At 37.1% G+C, this 19,875-nt stretch overlaps 5 protein-coding genes across 5 annotated transcripts; all 5 read left to right on the top strand.

The window, feature by feature from the left end:
• Positions 1-1,976: 1,976 nt before the first annotated feature.
• Positions 1,977-3,245, top strand: LOC141608312 (uncharacterized). The gene has a single exon (XM_074427674.1). It carries the CDS (start codon positions 1,977-1,979, stop codon positions 3,243-3,245), a length of 1,269 nt encoding a protein of 422 aa, XP_074283775.1.
• LOC141608313 (uncharacterized) lies at positions 3,245-5,992 on the top strand. The gene has a single exon (XM_074427675.1). The coding sequence runs from the start codon at positions 3,245-3,247 to the stop codon at positions 5,990-5,992; it is 2,748 nt and encodes a 915-aa protein (XP_074283776.1).
• A 3,875-nt stretch (positions 5,993-9,867) lies between these two features.
• Positions 9,868-11,136, top strand: LOC141608314 (F-box/kelch-repeat protein At3g23880-like). The gene has a single exon (XM_074427676.1). It carries the CDS (start codon positions 9,868-9,870, stop codon positions 11,134-11,136), a length of 1,269 nt encoding a protein of 422 aa, XP_074283777.1.
• Positions 11,137-12,730: 1,594 nt separating this feature from the next.
• Positions 12,731-14,321, top strand: LOC141606022 (F-box/kelch-repeat protein At3g23880-like). Its single transcript, XM_074424985.1, has one exon. The coding sequence runs from the start codon at positions 12,731-12,733 to the stop codon at positions 13,856-13,858; it is 1,128 nt and encodes a 375-aa protein (XP_074281086.1). The 3' UTR covers positions 13,859-14,321.
• Positions 14,322-14,407: 86 nt separating this feature from the next.
• Positions 14,408-19,199, top strand: LOC141606021 (F-box/kelch-repeat protein At3g23880-like). Its single transcript, XM_074424984.1, has 2 exons — positions 14,408-15,118; positions 17,399-19,199. Exon 2 carries the CDS (start codon positions 17,768-17,770, stop codon positions 18,986-18,988), a length of 1,221 nt encoding a protein of 406 aa, XP_074281085.1. The 5' UTR covers positions 14,408-15,118; positions 17,399-17,767; the 3' UTR covers positions 18,989-19,199.
• Positions 19,200-19,875: the final 676 nt, after the last annotated feature.

Here is a 19,875-nt window from a genome sequence, read left to right on the forward strand (position 1 = left end):
GCATTTGGTGTATTATAAGTATAATGGTATAGATAATATACCTAAAATGCTTGTGTCACTTTATTCCTTAAAATTTAAGACCGACTTTATCCCCAACAAATTCTCATTGAAAACGGATACTATCCGTCACAAGCTGAAGACGGATAGTACCCCTATCATAATATGTAAGTGGCAAATCAAGTGGGAATTGAATGGAGCACCCTACTTGTCCTCCCACTTGTGATATTGTGAGAGGAACACTATCCATCTTCAGCTTGTGACGGATAGTGTCCGTCTTCAATAAGACAAGCTGAAGTTAGAAATGTTTTTGTTGGGTCTTGGAGTCAAAGACTTAATTTAAGACTCATGGATACTGAATAGTAAAATATGGGTGGGAAAGTGAGTCTAGATTAAGTCTTAAAAATAAAATAACAAATCTTAAGGACTTATTTTCAGTTTAGGATAAAGATAGGAGCAGGGCCGGCTAAGAGGGTGTTCAACCCGTTCAACCGAACAGGGCCCCCGATTTTAGGGGGCCTAATATTCTGAAAATTCATGTAGTATAGATATATATTTTTTACAGCGATTATTTTGAACATTAAGAGCAATTGAGCCGGTTGGCAAGAGCATTTTATTCTAATCAATTGGTTGTGTGTTCGATTCACAGTACCAGCTTTATCTTTTTTAGATATTATTTTATCTAAAATGAAAACCAATTAATGTGTGAAACAGTATTCGAACCCTCAACCTCAAGACCCTAAAGAGGGTGATGAACCATCTCAGCCACAATATTCTTGGTTAATTAAACAAAGTAAATAAGGATATATAGCTATAGTGTTTATCAAGTAATTTTCCAATGAAGTAAATTTAATAGTAGTGTATTATTAGATAAACGGTTTTTACACCATTTTGGGACTTTTATTAAGATTTTTTCCCATGTATATAATTTAATATTATAAGGGCTTCTTTGTAAAATATCGAATAGCACCCCGAAAATGTCAAAATTGGTCCTGAGCCATCACTAAGTGGTTAGTTTCATTTATTAATGACGATGAGACTTAACATTATAAATTTTGTTGTTGTAATCAATGTAATGTATGGAAGATGAAATTTGTAGCGATTATTTTATGCGTTTCTTTCGTATATTGTAGCATACGGGGGGCCTATTTTAAAGTTTTGCACAGGGCCACCAGAACTTCCCAGACGGCCCTGGGTAGGAGTTATTCTAATTTGAGTGATGAAGTAGATTTTCGAGTTATCAGTCCCCTATTATAATGGTCTACAATAAGCATCATGGGTAGGGATGGCAATGGGTAGGGTCTGGGTAGGGTCCGCCTAGACCCGGACCCGACCCGAGATTTTCCCTTTGGACCCGTACCCGACCCAGACCCGCAAGGGTCTAAAATTTGAGGACCCATACCCGGACCCTATGGGTAAGGGTAGGGTCTGGGTCTACCCGCGGATCCGAGTTTCAGCCACTTTAGTAACAAGATTAACAGCTATGGGGTCAATAATATTAAAAAAAAAAATTATACTACTTTAACATTATGAGTTTATTAATCTGCCGTTAATGGTGGTTGCCGGTCGCCGGCTATTAGAGAGGTGGTTGCCAGTCGCGTATCAGTGTTGTGGTGCTGGTGCTGGTTTGCTTGTGTCAGTGGTGGAGTGGTGGTATTGTCAGTGGTTGGGTTTTATCACTTTATGGGATGAGGGAAGATAAAGATACTTTAGTTGGGTTTCTACTGTCAGTATGAATTCAAAAAAGTTGTAATTTTGATTTTTTTTTCTTTAATAAAGGGTCTAAGGGTCGGGTATGGATCTCATAACTTAGACCCGGACCCGGACCCGAAATATTTTCTTAAGACCCATACCCGACCCATACCCATTGGGTCTGAAAAAATGAGACCCATACCCGACCCATTAAGGTCCGACCCTCAAGATCTGGGTCGGGTCCCCGACCCACTGCCATCCCTAATCATGGGGCAGCTATATTATCAATGGAAATTAAATACTACGGACTACCAGTGAAGATGTTCTCTTGGAATTGTAGGGGTTTGAGAAGTACGGACGCCCCTAAAATTCCATATTTATGTTGGTCCGTACGCTACTATGATATTTGTATAGTTTTCCTTCAAGAAACAAAATGTTCTGTAGCGGATGCTGTTTGTAAAACTAGTCCTCTCAACCTACCTCGTTTTTGTGGTACTGACTCTGTTGGTACGAGTGGTGGGTTGCTTTTGCTTTGGGATGCCAGATCCGATATTTTCCCTCTTGTAACGGATCCGCATTTCATCCTTTGTAAAGTTGTAAATCATGGCTCCAATAGTGTGTGGTATGCTCTTTTTCTGTACGGCGAGTCTTGTTCTGCGTCTAGAGCTAGTTTCTGGCATGAAATGAAAGCTCTGTGTTCATCCTACTCTCCTCTATGTATGATTGGAGATTTCAACCAGGTTGAACATCATTACGACAAACTTGGAGGCTCTTCAAACATTACGGGATGGAAATCGTTTTTAGATTGGCGTATACATATTCCTCTTTCAGAGCTTCCGTATTCCGGCCCTAATTTTACTTGGGCTAACAAGAGAAATTCGTCTAGTTTGATTTTGGAGCGTCTTGATCGTTGTTACGCTTCTCAGGATTGGAATCTTTTGTTTCCAGATGCTTATCTTAAAAATCTCAACCTTTTCCTTTCCGATCATGCCCCAATTGTGTTATCTACTTCTGCCAAAGTCAAGAAACCAAAGCGACCCTATCGAGTGGATAATTGGTGTTTGGAACTTCCGGCTATTCAAGCTCTTATTTCAGTCATCTGGAATTCTTCTTCTATTTGCAATGCTGCTACTTCTGTTTCTTTGAAACTTGCAAAAATCCGTTCTGCAATTTTACAATGGGTTCTGGAGAATCGTCATCACTTTATGTTAGACTGGAGCTTAATTTCCAAAGACTTTTCAGTTTCTGCTGCTTATATTCAGGATAGCTCCTCTGCTTTTAATCACATTACCAATATTAGATCAATTGAACATGATGTCTACATCCAGCACTCCTTTTGGAAACAACGTGCTAAATCCGATTTCCGTTTTAATGATGGCCTGCCAACTTCATATTTTTTTAGCCGATCGAAAGCTCGTGAGAAACGTCTTAGGATTTTTGCTTTGAAAAATGATATGGGCAATTGGATTTCTTCTGATATGGATCTCTCCAATCTTATTGTTTCTCACTTCACCTGCCTGTTTACTTCCAAGATTTTCGATCTACGGGTTCTTTAATGCTTCAGGATTTATCTATTCCTCAGCTTGATGGTTTTCAGCAGGATTTTTTGTCTCAACCTTTCTCGGCCAGTGATGTGGAAAATGCATTCTTTTCGATGAAACCTAATAAATCTCCTGGACCTGACGGTTTTCCTCCTCGTTTTTATCATCTTTTTTGGGGACTTATCAAGGACGACATCACCTCGGCTGTTCTATCCTTCCTAAACTCAGGTATTCTTCCTCCTGCTTGGAACAACACTCATGTTGTTCTCATTCCGAAGGTTGACCTACCTGAGATGATTTCTCAGTTCCGACCTATCAGTCTTTGTAATGTCATCTACAGAGCTGCTTCTAAATGTATTGCTCTTAGGCTCAAGAAGGTTATTGATGGCATCATTGGACAAAATCAAAATGCTTTTGTTCCCGGACGCTTAATCAATGATTGGGGTTTTCTGGGACATGAGATTTTGACTTATATTAATCAGAGGAGAAGGGGTACCCGCTGTTATGGGGCTATTAAGCTGGATATGAATAAAGCTTTCGACAGAGTTTCCTGGCCCTTCTTATTCAAAGTTCTCAAACTTTTTGGTTTTCCAAAGGCTTTTAGGAAGCTAATCAAAACTTGTGTGAGAACTGTTTCTTTGCAAATTCTTATCAATGGTACTCCTTCCAGCCGTATCTTTCCTCAATGTGGGTTGCGTCAAGGTGATCCTATTTCGCCTTACCTCTTTATTTTGTGCATGGAGATCTTGTCGCTTCTGATTTTAAAAGCCGAAGCAAATGGTGAAATTGAAGGCATTAAACTCTCTAGGCAAAGCCCTGCTATTTCTCATTTGTTATATGCAGATGATTCGCTATTGTGTCTTCGTCTTACAACCTCTGCCTGTGAGTCCTTGCGAAGAATCCTGAATGATTTCAGCTCTATCTCGGGTCAAATGATAAATCATCAGAAATCATATATCAAATTCAGCCCCAATACTCCAACGGATTTTAAGGAGCATATTCTTGACATTTTACATGTGCAATCAAAATCTAATTTCGGACTTTATCTGGGCATCCCAATTGATCTGGGCAGAAGAAAATTGCCGTCTTTTCAGTTTCTTTTAGACAAGCTCTCAAATAAGATCCTCTCATGGGGGCCAGCAAATTTTTCACAAGCAGCTAAGTTGATTCTAATCAACTCAATTCTTATGGCTTCCATTGCTTATGTCGCCTCCGTTATCCCTTTACCTCAACAGATTACTTCTAAAATAAATTACCTAGTTGATATTTTCTGGTGGAAAAAACCTCATCATACAAATGCTCAACACTGGTTACCTTTTGAACAATTACAACAACCAAAGTCGAATGGTGGACTTGGCCTGAAGAATGCAACAATTGTTAGTCAAGCACGGTTGGCTAAAAATTTCTGGCGATCTCATCATATGCCATCTTTGCTTTTTTCAAAAGTTATGCGATCCAAATACAAGAAGGATTTTCCTATACCCCGCAACAAATCACAGTATTCAGCAGCATCTTATGCCTGGAAAGGCGTTGTCAAGACATCTTTTTTACTTCGGGATGGAATTGCATGGAAATTTGGAAATGGAAAATCTATTGACCTTAAATCTGATGCTTGGATTCTTGGTAATAAACCTTCTTTCAAAGCTCAGAGACAACCTCAATCTGTTACCTTTGATGATCTTCTGCTAGACTCGACTCACTGGAATACAAAAGTTATTTTCCAGCTCTTTAATAAAATTTCCGCAAAAGCTATTTGTACCCTGGAACTTCCTCATCAACCTATGGATGACTATATTTATTGGAAGTCCACGGAAGATGGAAGATACTCATCTCGGTCTGGTTACTCCTTCCTTCTGGAAAAATGTTCCTTGCCTTTTTCTTCTGGTTCGCGCCTTTGTTCCGACTTCCAGTGGGATTTACTTTGGAAAATTCCATGTCAACCTCACATTAAGATTTTCCTTTGGAAAATGGCTCATCAAATTTTACCTACTTCGGATGTGCTAATTCGACGAGGTTTGGTTATTAACCCTGCGTGTTGTTTTTGCCATTTGAATTCCGAATCAATGGGACACCTTTTCCGAGATTGTGAAGTCACTAAAAGAGTTTGGTTTGCTAGTCACCTTGGTCTTCGAACGGATTCTGCATCCAATGTCCCTTTTCATCGGTGGTTCCAGAATTTCTTGAGATATTTAACTCGCACTGATGCGGAAGCCACTGGCGGAAAAATGCACTTTATCCTTCTATTTTTTGCTATTTGGAATCACAGGAATAATGTTCTTTTTCGAGCTCTCCCTGTCAACCCTGCTGCAATTATTCATGAGGCTGATCAGCTTTTGGCGCAGCAGCTTGTTTTCTGTTCCAGGCTCCCGGAGACTGTTCTTGCACCTTCAAAACAGTCTGTTTTTGGCCCCTCTTTCTCTGGTTTACAGCAACCTTACCACTGTGTCGATATTGTTTTTGCTTTCAACAAAAAGATGTCGACTTGTTCCTTTCAAATCTGTTACAACGATCTTGTTCTTCTCGATTGTTGTGACCGTTTCTGCAACTCTCGTCTTCAAGCTACCATCATAGCTCTACTGGAGGCCATGACTTATGCCTCCTATATCCAATCAGTGCTGTTCAGAATCAGCAACAAAAACCTTCTACAGTTGCTTTACAAAAGCGACATGCCTCTAGTCCCGATAGCTGTTTCTAATAGTTTTAATCGTGTTAAGCTTTTCCTAGATTGTAATCAAAACTGGTATGTTAGCGGTTTCTTGTAATTTTTGTTTATTTATAATAAGTTAGTACACCTTTGTCTAAAAAAAAAATACTACGGACTACGTAGTTATGACCAACAATAACATGCTGACATGGTGATATGGTTTTACGTGGAGAATTGAGCGTGTATTCTGCTTTCAATTCTTTTTAACTTTTTAGATTTGCATGACTGCTACAGTCTTTACTTCCAGTCTCTGTCCAATGTCCATTATTACGTGTATTGATCCCTCTATTTCATTCCATTTCCTTTAATAAAATACGGAACAATATTTATTTTAACAATTAGTCTTATTTATAACCGTTGTAAATTATAACGAAGGATATATCATCCTGTCACCCCCAAAAAAGGTGTTGGTTGGGATGGATTTATACCTCTATTATAAATTATTCATATTTAATACGGTTTTAACCTCTTCATTCAATTAAGTTAGATTATTTTAGGACATAATTTAGACATTAAAAGGAAATGGATCAGATTTCAATTGCGTTATTAAGTAGCAGTCTTGGACTCTTGGATATGTCTGATATATTCTTTTTCAACAATCTAATGGCTTAAATAATCTCTTTTCTCTAGTTACGAGATATAGAGATGATGTAATAAATGAAAAAGTGTAAAACGACTTAGAAAAAAAAGGAAATTTTGATTTCCTAAAATGATCTATAATATGAATTGGAGGAAATATTAGGTTATCAAAAAATTTAGAAATCTAATTGGACTTTTTTTTAATAGGTTGGTCATAAATTAATGGTCTCGTTCAATAATTTGTGAAAAAAATACAAATGTATAATAGAAAAAATTCAAGAAAATTAAACTTCTTTCAAGCTTGGATCCTAGGTAGGCTCTAACTCCCCAAGGTGGTGTTTGGATTTGGATTAAGGGATTTGGAGGTAAAAGAAAGGGAGGGAGCGTAGAGGATTTAAAATTCCTTGTTTGAATAGCTAATAAAGGTGGGAGGAAATGGAGGGGAGAGATTTTGAGAGATTTATTTTCCCTCTCCTACAAAACTAATCAAAATCTCTCCATAATATAGAAGAAAATTGTATCTTCACACCCATACTCCATTTACCCTCCGTCCCTCTTCTCCCTTTTCCTCTATTTTTGCTATCCAAACACACATTAAACGATCAGTTTGCTCTTACTTGGGCCACCCCTGCGTATGAAGGGTGTGTATTGTTACTATTATAGTATATCCAACATTCCGACCCCCTTGTTTCGAGTGAGAGAAATGTTAAATTGTTAATGCCGTACTATAGTTCCTATTTGTGATATTGATTATAGTTTCTACTATACCCATGTTTAAGTATTCAAAAAGGTAGGGCATAAGTGTGTTAAGTTGTCAACAAGTCATCAATTCTTCTATATAAAACCTGAACCATATTAAGACTTCCTCAGTCATCACCTCACCCATAAGACCATCCACAATAGAGAGGATGAGAGATCCTCTTAACACTCTCTTTCCTCTAAGAGGACATCCTCTCTATTATGAGGCACATGTTAGATGTCCTCTTAGCAAGAGGAAGATGCTTACTTCCTCTAGTTTTAGAGGAAACTAGAGGAAAGCTTACCTTGGCCCTAGTGCTTACCAACCAATCACTATTTGTCTTTTACCTAATAATACTTTTGTTTTTTAAAATTTTAGAGATTATTTAAAGTATAAGAGATAATGTAAGAGGATCCTCTCTATTGTGGGAAAAATTAATGGAAGAGGATGGTAATGGTGAGAAATGAGGTGAATGAAAGAGAAAATGAGGTGTCAAAAAAATAGAAAGAAAGAGAAAAATTAAGAGGAAGATAACATACTCTCTATTGTGGATGCTCTAAGGCCATCACAAATTCTCATTGAAGACATGACATATCCGTCACTCTTGAGTGACGGATACCATTTTACCTCACAAAGTACCCACTTTTTCTCTTTCTGCAACACTATTCATGTGGTCCCCTTTCTTCACTAACCCATTATGTTACCATTTGTACTCACAAAATATCCGTCACAAATGGTGACCCGTCACAAGAGAGACCAATTGTAAGGCCATAGTGAAGCTGCGTGGAAATAAAAATACAAAAATGGAACAAATTAGTAGGAAACAAGATGTATGCTTTTTACTGTCCACTGATAGAGTGTCTGTCTTTTGATGTTTTGAGAAGCCAATTAACAATGCTCCCATCCCACCAAAGATAAATGAACCGAGTAAGAATTCTTTCCATTTCCTCAAAAGAAATGGGGGTTTATTACCTTTTAAGGGTTCGGATCTAATTCTGGATAGATCGGGTGGTTGTAAATACATTTAAGTAGGAAAAGGTAAATAAATGAAAATGAAATATATAATATAATATTGGTGTATTAGAGAGAAAATGGAGAAAAAGTAATGGAGAGAATCCAAATTGAATTGAACCTATTTTTTTTATTATTTGAAATCACGGAATTGATTTTATTTTTATGATTTCAAATATAGAAATTAAAGTGTGCAAAGTCGATTTCAGTTTCAACTCTAAAAGCTCGTTCGGAGATCAAGTTGTATTGGATTTCAAATTTCAATTTCTCATTAGTGTTTGGGAGATGCATGAATTTGGAATTGGGCTTGGGCAGACGTTATCAATTTTCTTTTATAGTTATTTTATAAGAAAAATATTATGATGAAAAATATATGCGATTGTAATTTTCTGAGTGCTGGAAATTGTAACTAAAAGTTTCAAAATTTTAATCCGACGTGGGGTGAGGGTACTGCTAGCCCCCAGCTCCACCAAGTTAGATTAGTATACTTTACACCACAATTTTTATAATAGAACAGTCTTACCCCGTGAGACGGTCTTTTGTAAAAAAAAATCGTTCATTTATTACTCTTAATAAAAGAATAATTTTTAACAATTAAATCATGTTATAGTATAAAATAGTCTCACCCTAAAATTATTGACATTGTACAACAATATTTTTGTTTGGTCAGTTTTCGATTGGCATGACTTATCAATAGGAAATTAAATTAAATATTCCGTAGTTATGACTTCTGAGTTCTGACCAACATGGTGACATTTTCATGAGTCATTGCTTTTAGATTTTGGTGATATGGATTTACGTGGAGAATAGAGCGTGTATTTTGCTTTGAATTATTCTTGTTTAGATTTGCATGACTCCTACATTTCCTAGTTTCCTACGTCCTGTTTATCTCCAATATTTTACGTAGTCTTTGATATCGGTTCCACATCGACCTATAATTATGTTTAAGATCGTTTTTAATTTACAACCTATCAAAACCATGATATCGATTGACTAGTAAAGTCAAGTGTAAACAATACAACTGAAATGAAGAGACTTATGGTCTCAAATAAAATTTCTCCGTAATTCTTATCTTCTTTTCATTTATTGATGTGGCGGATAGTTATCCTGTTTTTTTTTTTTTTTTTTAAAAAATGACCCACTTGAGGAACCTATGTGTCATGTGTCTAGTGGCACCAGAATTGTTTAAGTGCGAGGTCTATTTTAATGTAATTTTATTCATTTTTTATGTTACGGGGTCTTAAAAACATAAAATTTTCAAGAAAGACAAATTTTAATGATAAAAACTGTCAATTGTCGAAAAGCTATGGGGTCACAAGACCCCACTACCTTATATTTGGCTATGCCACTGCATGTGTCATGGTCTTGCATGTGAAGGGTATGTACGTAGATCCAACCCCCTTACCCTGGTTCGAGCGAGGGTGATGTTAATGCAATACTGTAGATTATTTTATTGAAAAACCTGGGGGTATAACATAAGAGCTGTCAACAAGTAAGTCATCCACTCTTCTATATAAAACCCTGAACTTCTATTAAGACTTCCCCAGTCATCACCTCACCCATAATTAGTTGATCGTTAAGGTAAAAAGGAAAAAAAAAAAAGAATGGAACAAATTAGTAGGAAATTAATCAATTCCGATGTGTATCGAGTTGAAGATTATGCCTACCAAACGACGATTGTTAAGAGAAAACCTCATCGTACAATCGTCAAGGGTCTCAAATTACTTAACCAAATCGTCAAAACTATTGCACCAACAACTACTTTCACAAATTTCACAATTCTTACCCAAGAAAATGACCTCCCTCTTGATTTGTTTACCTATGAGATACTTGCTAGGCTTCCTATCAAATGCTTGCTTCGGTTAAAATCAGTTTCGAAACATTGGTGCTCTACTGTCTCGTCTTATGAATTTGCCAATATTCATTTTAAAACCCGTCTTTCAGGTCACCTTTCGTCTTCTCCTGTAGATTACCTATTCATTCAGGTAGCTACTAAGTTCTATCTTCTTTCCGTTCAAGATGACAATGTAGTTCTTGATTATTGCTTAGTTAAACTAGAGCCGAATTTTGACAACCATGGCGACGAAGTAAATGAGGTTCAATTGGTAGGTTCATGTAATGGGTTAGTTTGTTTAGCTAATTCCTCTTTTTCTGCTGATTATTTCTATATATGGAACCCTGTAAGTTACGATTGGCGTAAAATTTTCGACCCCTGTTTTACGTCCTGTGATTGTATTGTGTCTTGGGGATTTGCCTACGTCTCCAACTCGGATGACTATAAGGTTGTCAAAATAGTTCAAGACTATGACCTGTTAGAAATAAATGTGTCTGTCTTTTCTTTGCGTTCTCGGGAATGGAAACGAATCCACGATCATGGGCTTGACCCGAGTCTCTCTTTAATCAGAACCAACCCAGGTGTTGTAGTTAACGACTCGCTTTATTGGATCATGGTATCAAAAGGCCCTCTTGAGAAACGGGTTGTCGTTCGTTTTAGCGTAACTATTGAAAAGTTTGAAGAAGTTCCCGGTTTAGTAGTCCCAAGTGGTAGGGATCAGTTCTTGTGTGTTACCGGAGGGTGTTTATCCACGTACAACATGAATATCCGCCAGGAGGCGAATCTCTCGATTTTGAAGCGACCCGGAGAAGTGAAATCGGTGACAATATCCTCTAATTCGGAGAAATGGGCTTGCTCCGGGTTGGTGGGACCCACCAAGACTGGCAAGTTTTTCGCCATCTCAAAGAGTTCAGAGCTAGCACTGATGGATTCGGGTTTCTCGGCTAAAGACCGGACCCCTCTTCTGACACTAGAACAGGCTGACAGACTTTCTATAGTGAGTTATGTTCCAAGTTTGATTTCACCATTTTCTATCTGAGATTTACTAGAAGGATTACGTTCAATTGCTCTGTTTTGTATTCTCCCCTTCCTTTAACAAGTCTTGATGTGTTGTAATTTATGTACTAATCTTTTTATCTTGTCATGTTTTGAAATCGAATGCATAATTTTCTCATACGGAGTACGTTATATCTGATACTCGACAGGTCGGCAATCTGCGGTGACAGTTGACCACTGTAATTTTTTTAGGCTAAAAGCATGGACTATACTGTATAATGTAACAATATAACAGTGCCTTTTTATACCAAATTCACTGCTTATGCAGCATGTAATTTACAGATGCGATGTCAGTATGTCACACTTTTACCCATGGCCAACTTATTGCGTAAGAATGTAAGATATATGATCATCAGTGGCGGTGTCAGGATTACGCATTAGAGGGGACTATTGACTGTAGGTCTCTCGCCCCCGCCACTAATGACCTAGCTTGCCACAAGTCAAAATTATGCATGTGAAACTTGAAAGTTATGGGATATACGATTTATGTAGCATGTCAAATTATATTGTCATGGATATGATGTCTAGGTTTACCACTCATTATTCACGATAAAATGGTAAAGCAATACAAAGTATTATTTATTTATTTTTCTACAAAAGTTGAAATTACTAATCCAAATACATTAAAATTTGATTTTACTAATGTTAAAAAAATTTTGGTGATATTATGGTATTAAATCAAGGTCCAGGGCTCAACAATGAAACACAGTCATTTTATAAAAATTTTGGAGATCACGGGAAATTAACTTGACCATGCTTATTATTTATTTTTTCTTTTTTTAAAACCCGTATATTTGGTTCTGTTTTTGATGCCTAACTCAAACCTAATCGGTTTTCGAGGAACTGTATCTTATATACAGAATTCAAATCGTATGTACAGAAATTCGTGTAATTAAACTGCTATCACTAATTTGAAAAAAAAATGGTTTAACTTGGTGAAAAACACAGGAAGAAAATGATTCGAGATGCCGGTTGAAAGCATCTGAGTTCATAATCAATTGAAAACCACCTATATAGTAACCTAATAAGTAATCGAAACATGATTCAATCCAAATGAACCGAATTTGATACACCCAAAAAATCACCAACTTAAATACATAAGAATCTATGATAACTGTTACACGAATACATTTGAAAATCAGATAACTGAATTAATCAACATTTATTTAATAAATTTCATGTAATTCGAACTAAGCCATTGAAATTACACCCAACTCAAGAAAATTACTTACCTTAACTATTTGCCTAGCCCGTTGCGTAATCGACCTAAAATAACACAAGCCGATTAACATTGCTACCAAAATGAACCTGATTGGAATTGAACTAAAATCAAAACTAAAGGTATCAATAATATAACCCGATCCAAAACCCTAACAAGATTCTCTCACTCACTCACTCACTCACATAGAAGAGGGAGAGCAGAGTATCCGACGATCGGCGACTACTCTTGCTTCTGATTTCAGGTTTGCAGCAGATTTTAGGGTTTCATGCTTTGTTCTCATACATTAATTGATTTGGGGGAAAATCTTCAGTTTTATGGTTAGTAATCATTCTAGTTAATTACATCTTAGTTTTCAATGGCAAAGAGTAAGAAGCAGCATGTGATTCCGCAACAAAGTTACCTCTCTGATGATCTAATAGTTGAAGAAATACTTACAAGATTACCCGTCAAATCAATTATTCGATTTAAATCGGTTTCGAAACAATGGTATTTTACTCTTTCTTCTTCCGATTTCGCCAATGCCCACCTTATCAAATCCCCCTTTCCTCACCCTTCTACTCCTATTGACACCTTGTTTATCAAATGTGGTGAAAATTGTTACATTTTCTCTTGCGACGATGATGATCAAATTTGTGCCAATTTTGAAGATAATTTGGTTAAGCTAGACGTCGACTTTGGGGTTGGAAAAGATCATCTTGAACTTACAGGATGCTGCAATGGGTTAATTTGTTTAACCCAATGTTATGGTGAATACTTCATTTTATGGAATCCGGCTACCCGTAAGCTGCACAAATATGATTTAGATGGGTATTCAAAGCATTTTGATGGACTAAATTGCCCTTATGTAGTCTATGGATTTGGGTATGCATCTAATATCGATGACTACAAATATGTTCGAATTCTGTCAGAATGGGGAAATGCAGAAAGTACTATTGTTCACATCTTCTCTCTTAGGGAAAATAGGTGGAGAGAAATTGATTTTGGTCATGATCCTCCCTTAGTTTATAGAAATGCGGTGCCTGTTGATTACAAATTATACTGGGCTGCCATTAGTAACCAAATCGGTGATTCAGTTGTTAGCTTTGATTTACGGAATGAGAAGTTTGACATAAGTTCGATCAATTGTGCCGAAAGGTACGTCTTAGGAGTTATGGGAGGGCGTTTGAGCACGTGCAACTGTACTGGCAAGTTAATGAATATATTGGAACTTCCCTCAATACTGAAATCTATTTGTCTACCAAAGGGGTTCAAATTAGACATATCCTCTCAAATGCTCGGATTCACAAAGGCTGACAAGTTTTTTGTGAAGGATCCATTAAATGATGAGGGGGGTTCTGGGAGTAGAACATTAGGGTTAGTTGACACCCGTACAAAACCTATGCAATACACAACACTTTTGAGGTTTGATAAGTGTTTTAAAATTGCAATATATTTCCCAAGCCTGGTTTCACCTTTTCCCATCATAGAGCCTTTGGAGGCATAAGTACAATGCATTGTATGCTATTTATAAATTGCTTGTAGAACTCTATGTGACTGTGTTGTACTTCCTTGGTAGGGCACTTGAATTTGTGCTTCGGTGGAATTTTTTTGCTCTAGTTCAGGCTTTTGTCCTTGGTTGGCGGGACTCATCAGCATCGCTAAATGTTTTGTCATCTTGAAGGAGTTGGAGCTAGCACACATGGCACATGAACCCGGATAGATGTTGTACTAATATATAATGTACTCTTCCTATAAATTTGGAACAAGCCGATAGAGGTTGTAGACTCGTAGTGAGCTATGTTTAAAGTGTGATCTCACATTTTTCCTTAAATTATAAGGTTAATGGTTGGTCACACATGTAAGTCCGTTAGGTTTTTGTGAATATAAAACGTGAAATGAAAATCTTGTTGTACTATCATGCTGTATGAAATCTATGAGCAAGGATTTTGGCATATGCTCTTAAAGTACTCAAGTTTCTACATTTGATTAGTTTATGCAACAACTAGTTCATATTTGTATGTCCTGCAATGCGATTATAGCTCAGTCGTCTTTGTCAGTCACATGGTACATTTGTTCTTCTTTATATTGATCTGCTTGACGATATTTTTGCTTTCAACTGTGTAGTGTTTCTGGCATGTCTGTTACTTTTATCAGTTATGTATTTTGTGTCATTTTCCGCTAGGTGGTTGTTACGTTACTGTATAATGATAGAAATCGTGATTTACAACTGACCAAATACTAGTATGTGATAATATATTGAAATGATTTGGTAAAACTATGTCTTTTTCTGATGAAATATTTTGGATTTTGTGGTTTCTTATTAGTCCGCATGTAAGTCGTCTATTCTTATAATTGTGGGTAGTTAGACGAGCTACTGGTATCCTGGCCTGTTGATTTGTTACTGGATTTGTTATTCTGATACCTATTGTTAAAGGGTCTGTGAGACATCGACGCCCTTTTGAGTCTTGGTATTTCATCACTTTGGATCATTTAGGTTGTTCTTTTACTTGTGGATCACTTTGGAAATAATTTCTTTGTTATTGCGGGTAGTCGAATAGTTATGTATATCTGACTATAATTTTAAATATATGTTGGGAGATCGAAAGATATCCACGGCCGCATTTGAGAGTATAGATCGCTTTATAGCTAAATGATTGAGACGAGGCTGCAATGGCTGATTCTGAGAGTCTATGAGACAATTCTGATGCTGCAGAGCTTATATCTGTATGACACACTGTTCGGCCGGGTCTTCTGAGAGTTAGAGGTTCGTTTTCTCATTGTTCTTTAATAAATTATGGTTAGTTGCTCAGTGTTCTTTGTACAATTATCGCTTGCGGACATCTATATAGATGATGAAATGAAAACCAACCCAACCTGAATGACCACCCTACAACCCGAGTAAGAACCAAAATGCAAACAGACTTGATCTGACGCGTAGCTGTTACCAACTTTGTTGGACCCTATATTGACTGATTTGAAATCACTCAACTAAAATATAACCTAGTCTGAGACTTCCAGAAGTTTATCTACATAACAAATTAGAGTATATAATTCACCATAGTCTGATAGTAAAGGATGGCACGTTAGGATTACAGTTGGGTTCCTGATTGCAGGAATATATTTAGTCGATAATTTATCGAGTCATCTTTTATCCTTTGGCTTCATGAAACTATTGAATGATTCGGAGTTTGCTTTTGTATATATTCGCAAACTCTTAATACTAATATGACCACCTAGACGGGGGTGCTCTTGGCCCAGTGAATGTTGCTTACATTCTGAGTCGAGGTGGCTCTAGACTCCTAGAAACTCTAATTTAAAGTAGAGTCAAGCCTTACCTTACCCGGCTACCCCTCTGCATTTATTCAAAAAGATTAATTTTAAAAGATGACTGTTTTTTTTACTGTCCTCTGATGGAGTATTTGTCTTCTGATTTTGTTTAACCCATGATAAATGAACCTAATTAAGCATAAACAATGGGATTTTTTATTTCAAATTATCCCAAATGCCCAAAATGCAGAAAGTTAATGGGATTCGGATTTGGGCATTTGGCGTATTATAATTAGGACTGAATTAATTTCGTCCTTTTAATTTAACACCCGTAAAATGCTCGTGCCACTTTATTTCTTCCTTTAAATTTAAGACCGACTTTATTCTCGTACTCAACTTGGTACTCAATTTGAGTATGTAGTTTGGACCCGGAGCAAAAATGTAGCGCCTAAGTTATTCATATTCTACACCCGCATATTTTTAATGGTAAAGTAGATGCTCGTGTGACTGTGACGTCATCGGTCCTCTATTATAATTATCTACTTCGTAATAAGCATCATGGGGCAGCTATATTCGTGACTACACTAGATAGTTAATTGTGTTAATGGAAAAGAGGATGAGTAAACTTATTTTAAGATAATCACTGTTAGATTACCTCCTCCGTTCACTTAGATTCCATATGCTTGTTTAATATATGTGAGGTGTATTTTAATGGAACGTATGGAATCTAAGTGCATTTTAAATACTTTAGTTATGATCAACTTGGTGACATCTTTTTGAGTCACCGCTTTTAGCTTTTTGATTGATGTAATGGGTTAATTTGTTTGGCAAATTCCTCTTTTTCTGCTGATTATTTTTATATATGGAACCCTGTAAGTTACAATTGGCGCAAATTTTCCGACCCCTGTTTTACTTCCTGTAATTGTGTTGTGTCTTGGGGATTTGCCCATGTCTCCATTTCTGATGACTATAAGGTTGTCAAAGTAGCTCAAGTCTCTGACCTACTAGAAACCACTGTCCTTGTGTTTTTCTTGGCTTCTCGGGAATGGAAACCGGTTTATGATCATGGGCTTGACCCGAGTCTCTATTTAAGCACAACAAATGTCGGTGTTCTAGTTAACGACTCACTTTATTGGATTATGGAATCAAAAGGTCCTCATCGGAAACGGGTTGTCGTTCATTTTAGCCTAACTCTTGAAAAGTTTGAAGAAGTTCCCGGTTTAGTAGTCCCAAGTGGTAAGGATCAGTTCTTGTGTGTTGTAGGAGGGTGTTTGTCCAGGTACAATCTGAACATTCGCCACGTGGCAGATCTCTCCATTTTGAAGCGACCCGGAGAAATGGAATCGGTGACCATATCCTCTAATTCGGATAAATGGGTCTGTTCCGGGTTGGTGGGACCCACCAAAACCGGAATGTTTTTTGTAATCTCAAAGGGTTCAGAGCTAGCACTAATGAATCCAGATTTATTGGCTAAAGACCGGACCCCTGTTGTGACATTGGTTCCAAGTTTGATTTCACCATTTTCCATTGGAGATTTACTCGTAAGGATTACGTTCAAGTCTCTGTTTTATATTCTCCCGTTTATTAACAAGTCTTGATGTGTAATGATCTTTATATGGGTGAATTTATCTTATCATGTTCAGAATTCAAATGCATAGTTTTCTCATCCGTTATACTCCGTGTCTGATATTCGACATGTCAGCACGCTGTGACTGTCCGACACTAGACTTTATTTTAGTCTATAAGCATGGAATAAAACACAGTAAGTTATTTACAGATGCAAAATCAGTCTTGTGGCCAACATAATGCGTAAGACATGTGACCTTCAATGGCGGTATCAGAATCACGCATTACAGAGGACTGCAGATTTTAGTTCTATCGTTCTGCCACAAATGACCTTGCCACAAGTCAAAGCTATGTACTCCCTCCGACTCGTTCATTTTTTTTTACTTTTAATATTTTTATGAGTAAGGAGTTAAGGACATGATTGAGGTAAGTGGAATATGTGAAAGTTATGGGATACACGATCTAATGAGCTTATAGTCCTATAGTATTAGATTATCATGTTCTGTACAATATAATACAATGAAAATTTTTACGTAATGCCAATTTGCCAACAATAAACTAACAAAACGAAGGTGAAGGAATGTCAATTGTTATTGCAGAGATGGAAAGTCAAAGCAAGGATGACAAAGATCCAATACAGCAAACTGAGCAAAGAGAACTGCCATTTGATGTAATAAGTGAGACGATATTAACAAGATTGCCTATGAAATCCATTCTTCGTTTCAAGTCCGTTTCCAAACTCTGGTATTCTACTCTCTCTTCTTCTCGTTTCGCTTTTGCCCATCTCAAATTTTCAAACCCTTCAACCACACAATCCTTGCTCATACGAAATGGCAAAAAATTCCGAATTATGTCTTATGAAAAGGGCCAAATTGACTTGGTCAACGTGGAAGTTGACTTTGATGTAGGTGATTTGAACATGGTCTTGGTGGGGACTTGTAATGGGTTGGTTGGTTTAGGATCAACTACTGGTTGTTTGTTCATTGTATGGAATCCAATAACCGGCGAATTTTGCAAATATTTGGACTCTGAAATCTCTGACTTTGGAGGGTGTATGGTCACTTGGGGATTTGGGTATGTTTCTGCAGTTGATGATTACAAGATTGTTAGGCTATGCAAAAAAGTGTTTAGTAAATCGATAAGGGTTCACGTCTACTCGACAAGGTTTGACAAAATGAAAAGAATCGACAATGATACTTCTGATAATTTCTTTGGGTTGAGAATAGCTGAGCGCTTACGCAGACCAAGAGTACTGGTTAATGAGACTCTGTATTGGATGGGCGGCGTGCCACCCATGCTTGATGGGTTGCCAAGGAAAATTCTTTCCTTTGATTTAGCATCTGAGATTTTTGACACATTTCCTCATCTCGAGGTGAGCACACCGCCTTCAACATGTGTTACAGATGAGGATGGATGTTTTGATGAGTTATTATGTGTCGTAAATGGGTGTTTATCTAAGTACGGTAGACGTGCTACAAGTGGCGAGGATGTCATAACTGTGTTGAAAAGTACCGGAGAAAAGGAAGAAATTGTTCTTTCTAGGGATTTGGCTGACTGGATGTACGACAACTTAATTGGATCCACCGGAGGTAACAAGATCTTCACACAATATTATGGTGATTATGCACTACGTTTAGGAGTTTTCGATATAACTTCGCAGCCTTTAAAGCATACGTTGTTGATGATCCTTGATAGAGGGCCAAAAGTTGAGATTGTTAGTTATTGTGCAAGTCTTATTTCACTTAATGCTCATGCTACAGAGACACTCGAGAAGCACAAGGACGAGGATTCGAATATTTAACCTCTACGGAGTATTATTATGTTTAGCTACATCATGGTTTTGTTTTATACTGTCATAGTACCCCGCTCGGGCTCAACAAGTTCTTTACGTTTTTATTCTTTCGTGAGAAATACTTTAAATAAAACGTAAAGGATATGTTGAGTCGGACGGATCATTTAACAGCACTTAATTAACGGATTAATGCAATTCAAATTGAATGTTGTAGCTTTTCTAGGATTTTGTATTTGTGTGTGCCTGTGTGTTGTGATGAACCATTGAACTTCTACTCATGAAGTACAAGATGGCCTGATCGTCTGGAGTTACAAGATGTCGTTGGTTGATCAATCGTACAGAACATCAGAACCTATGCAGTACACAATGCTTCTGAGGTCTGCAGGATCGTTTAATATTGCAAGATATGTTCCAAGCCTGGTTTTGCCTTTTCCGACTCCTACCTAGTTAGGGAGCTCAGAGCAAACTAGCATTACAGTCAATTAGGATTTTCTCCATTTCCTAAAAGAAATGGAGAGGCAATTTCCTATAAACGGTCTAGATTTCATCTTGCAACGATCTAACGGACCCGATTTTAGTATGAAAAATAAAGGTAAAAGCAAGTGGAATCAAAACAACAATATTAAATTGTATTGTGAGAGGGAAATGGAAGGAAATGGAGAGGATCCTTGCACCATTACAGTTGGATTCCTGATTACAGAAACATGTTGATTTGATGTTTTATCAAGGCATCTACCTAGGCTAACAGTGATTTGAAAAACAGCAAGAATGTCTGCTTTTTACTGTCGGTTAATCTTCCGATTTTCGCAAAACCAAATCGGAAAGGTAATGTTTCGCAAACCTATTAGTTTTTCTAAATGTGCCATTAGGATTTAAGGGATATGACTTCATTATAA

Source organism: Silene latifolia, chromosome 10 (assembly GCF_048544455.1).
Source record: "Silene latifolia isolate original U9 population chromosome 10, ASM4854445v1, whole genome shotgun sequence".
Lineage (NCBI taxonomy): Eukaryota > Viridiplantae > Streptophyta > Magnoliopsida > Caryophyllales > Caryophyllaceae > Silene > Silene latifolia.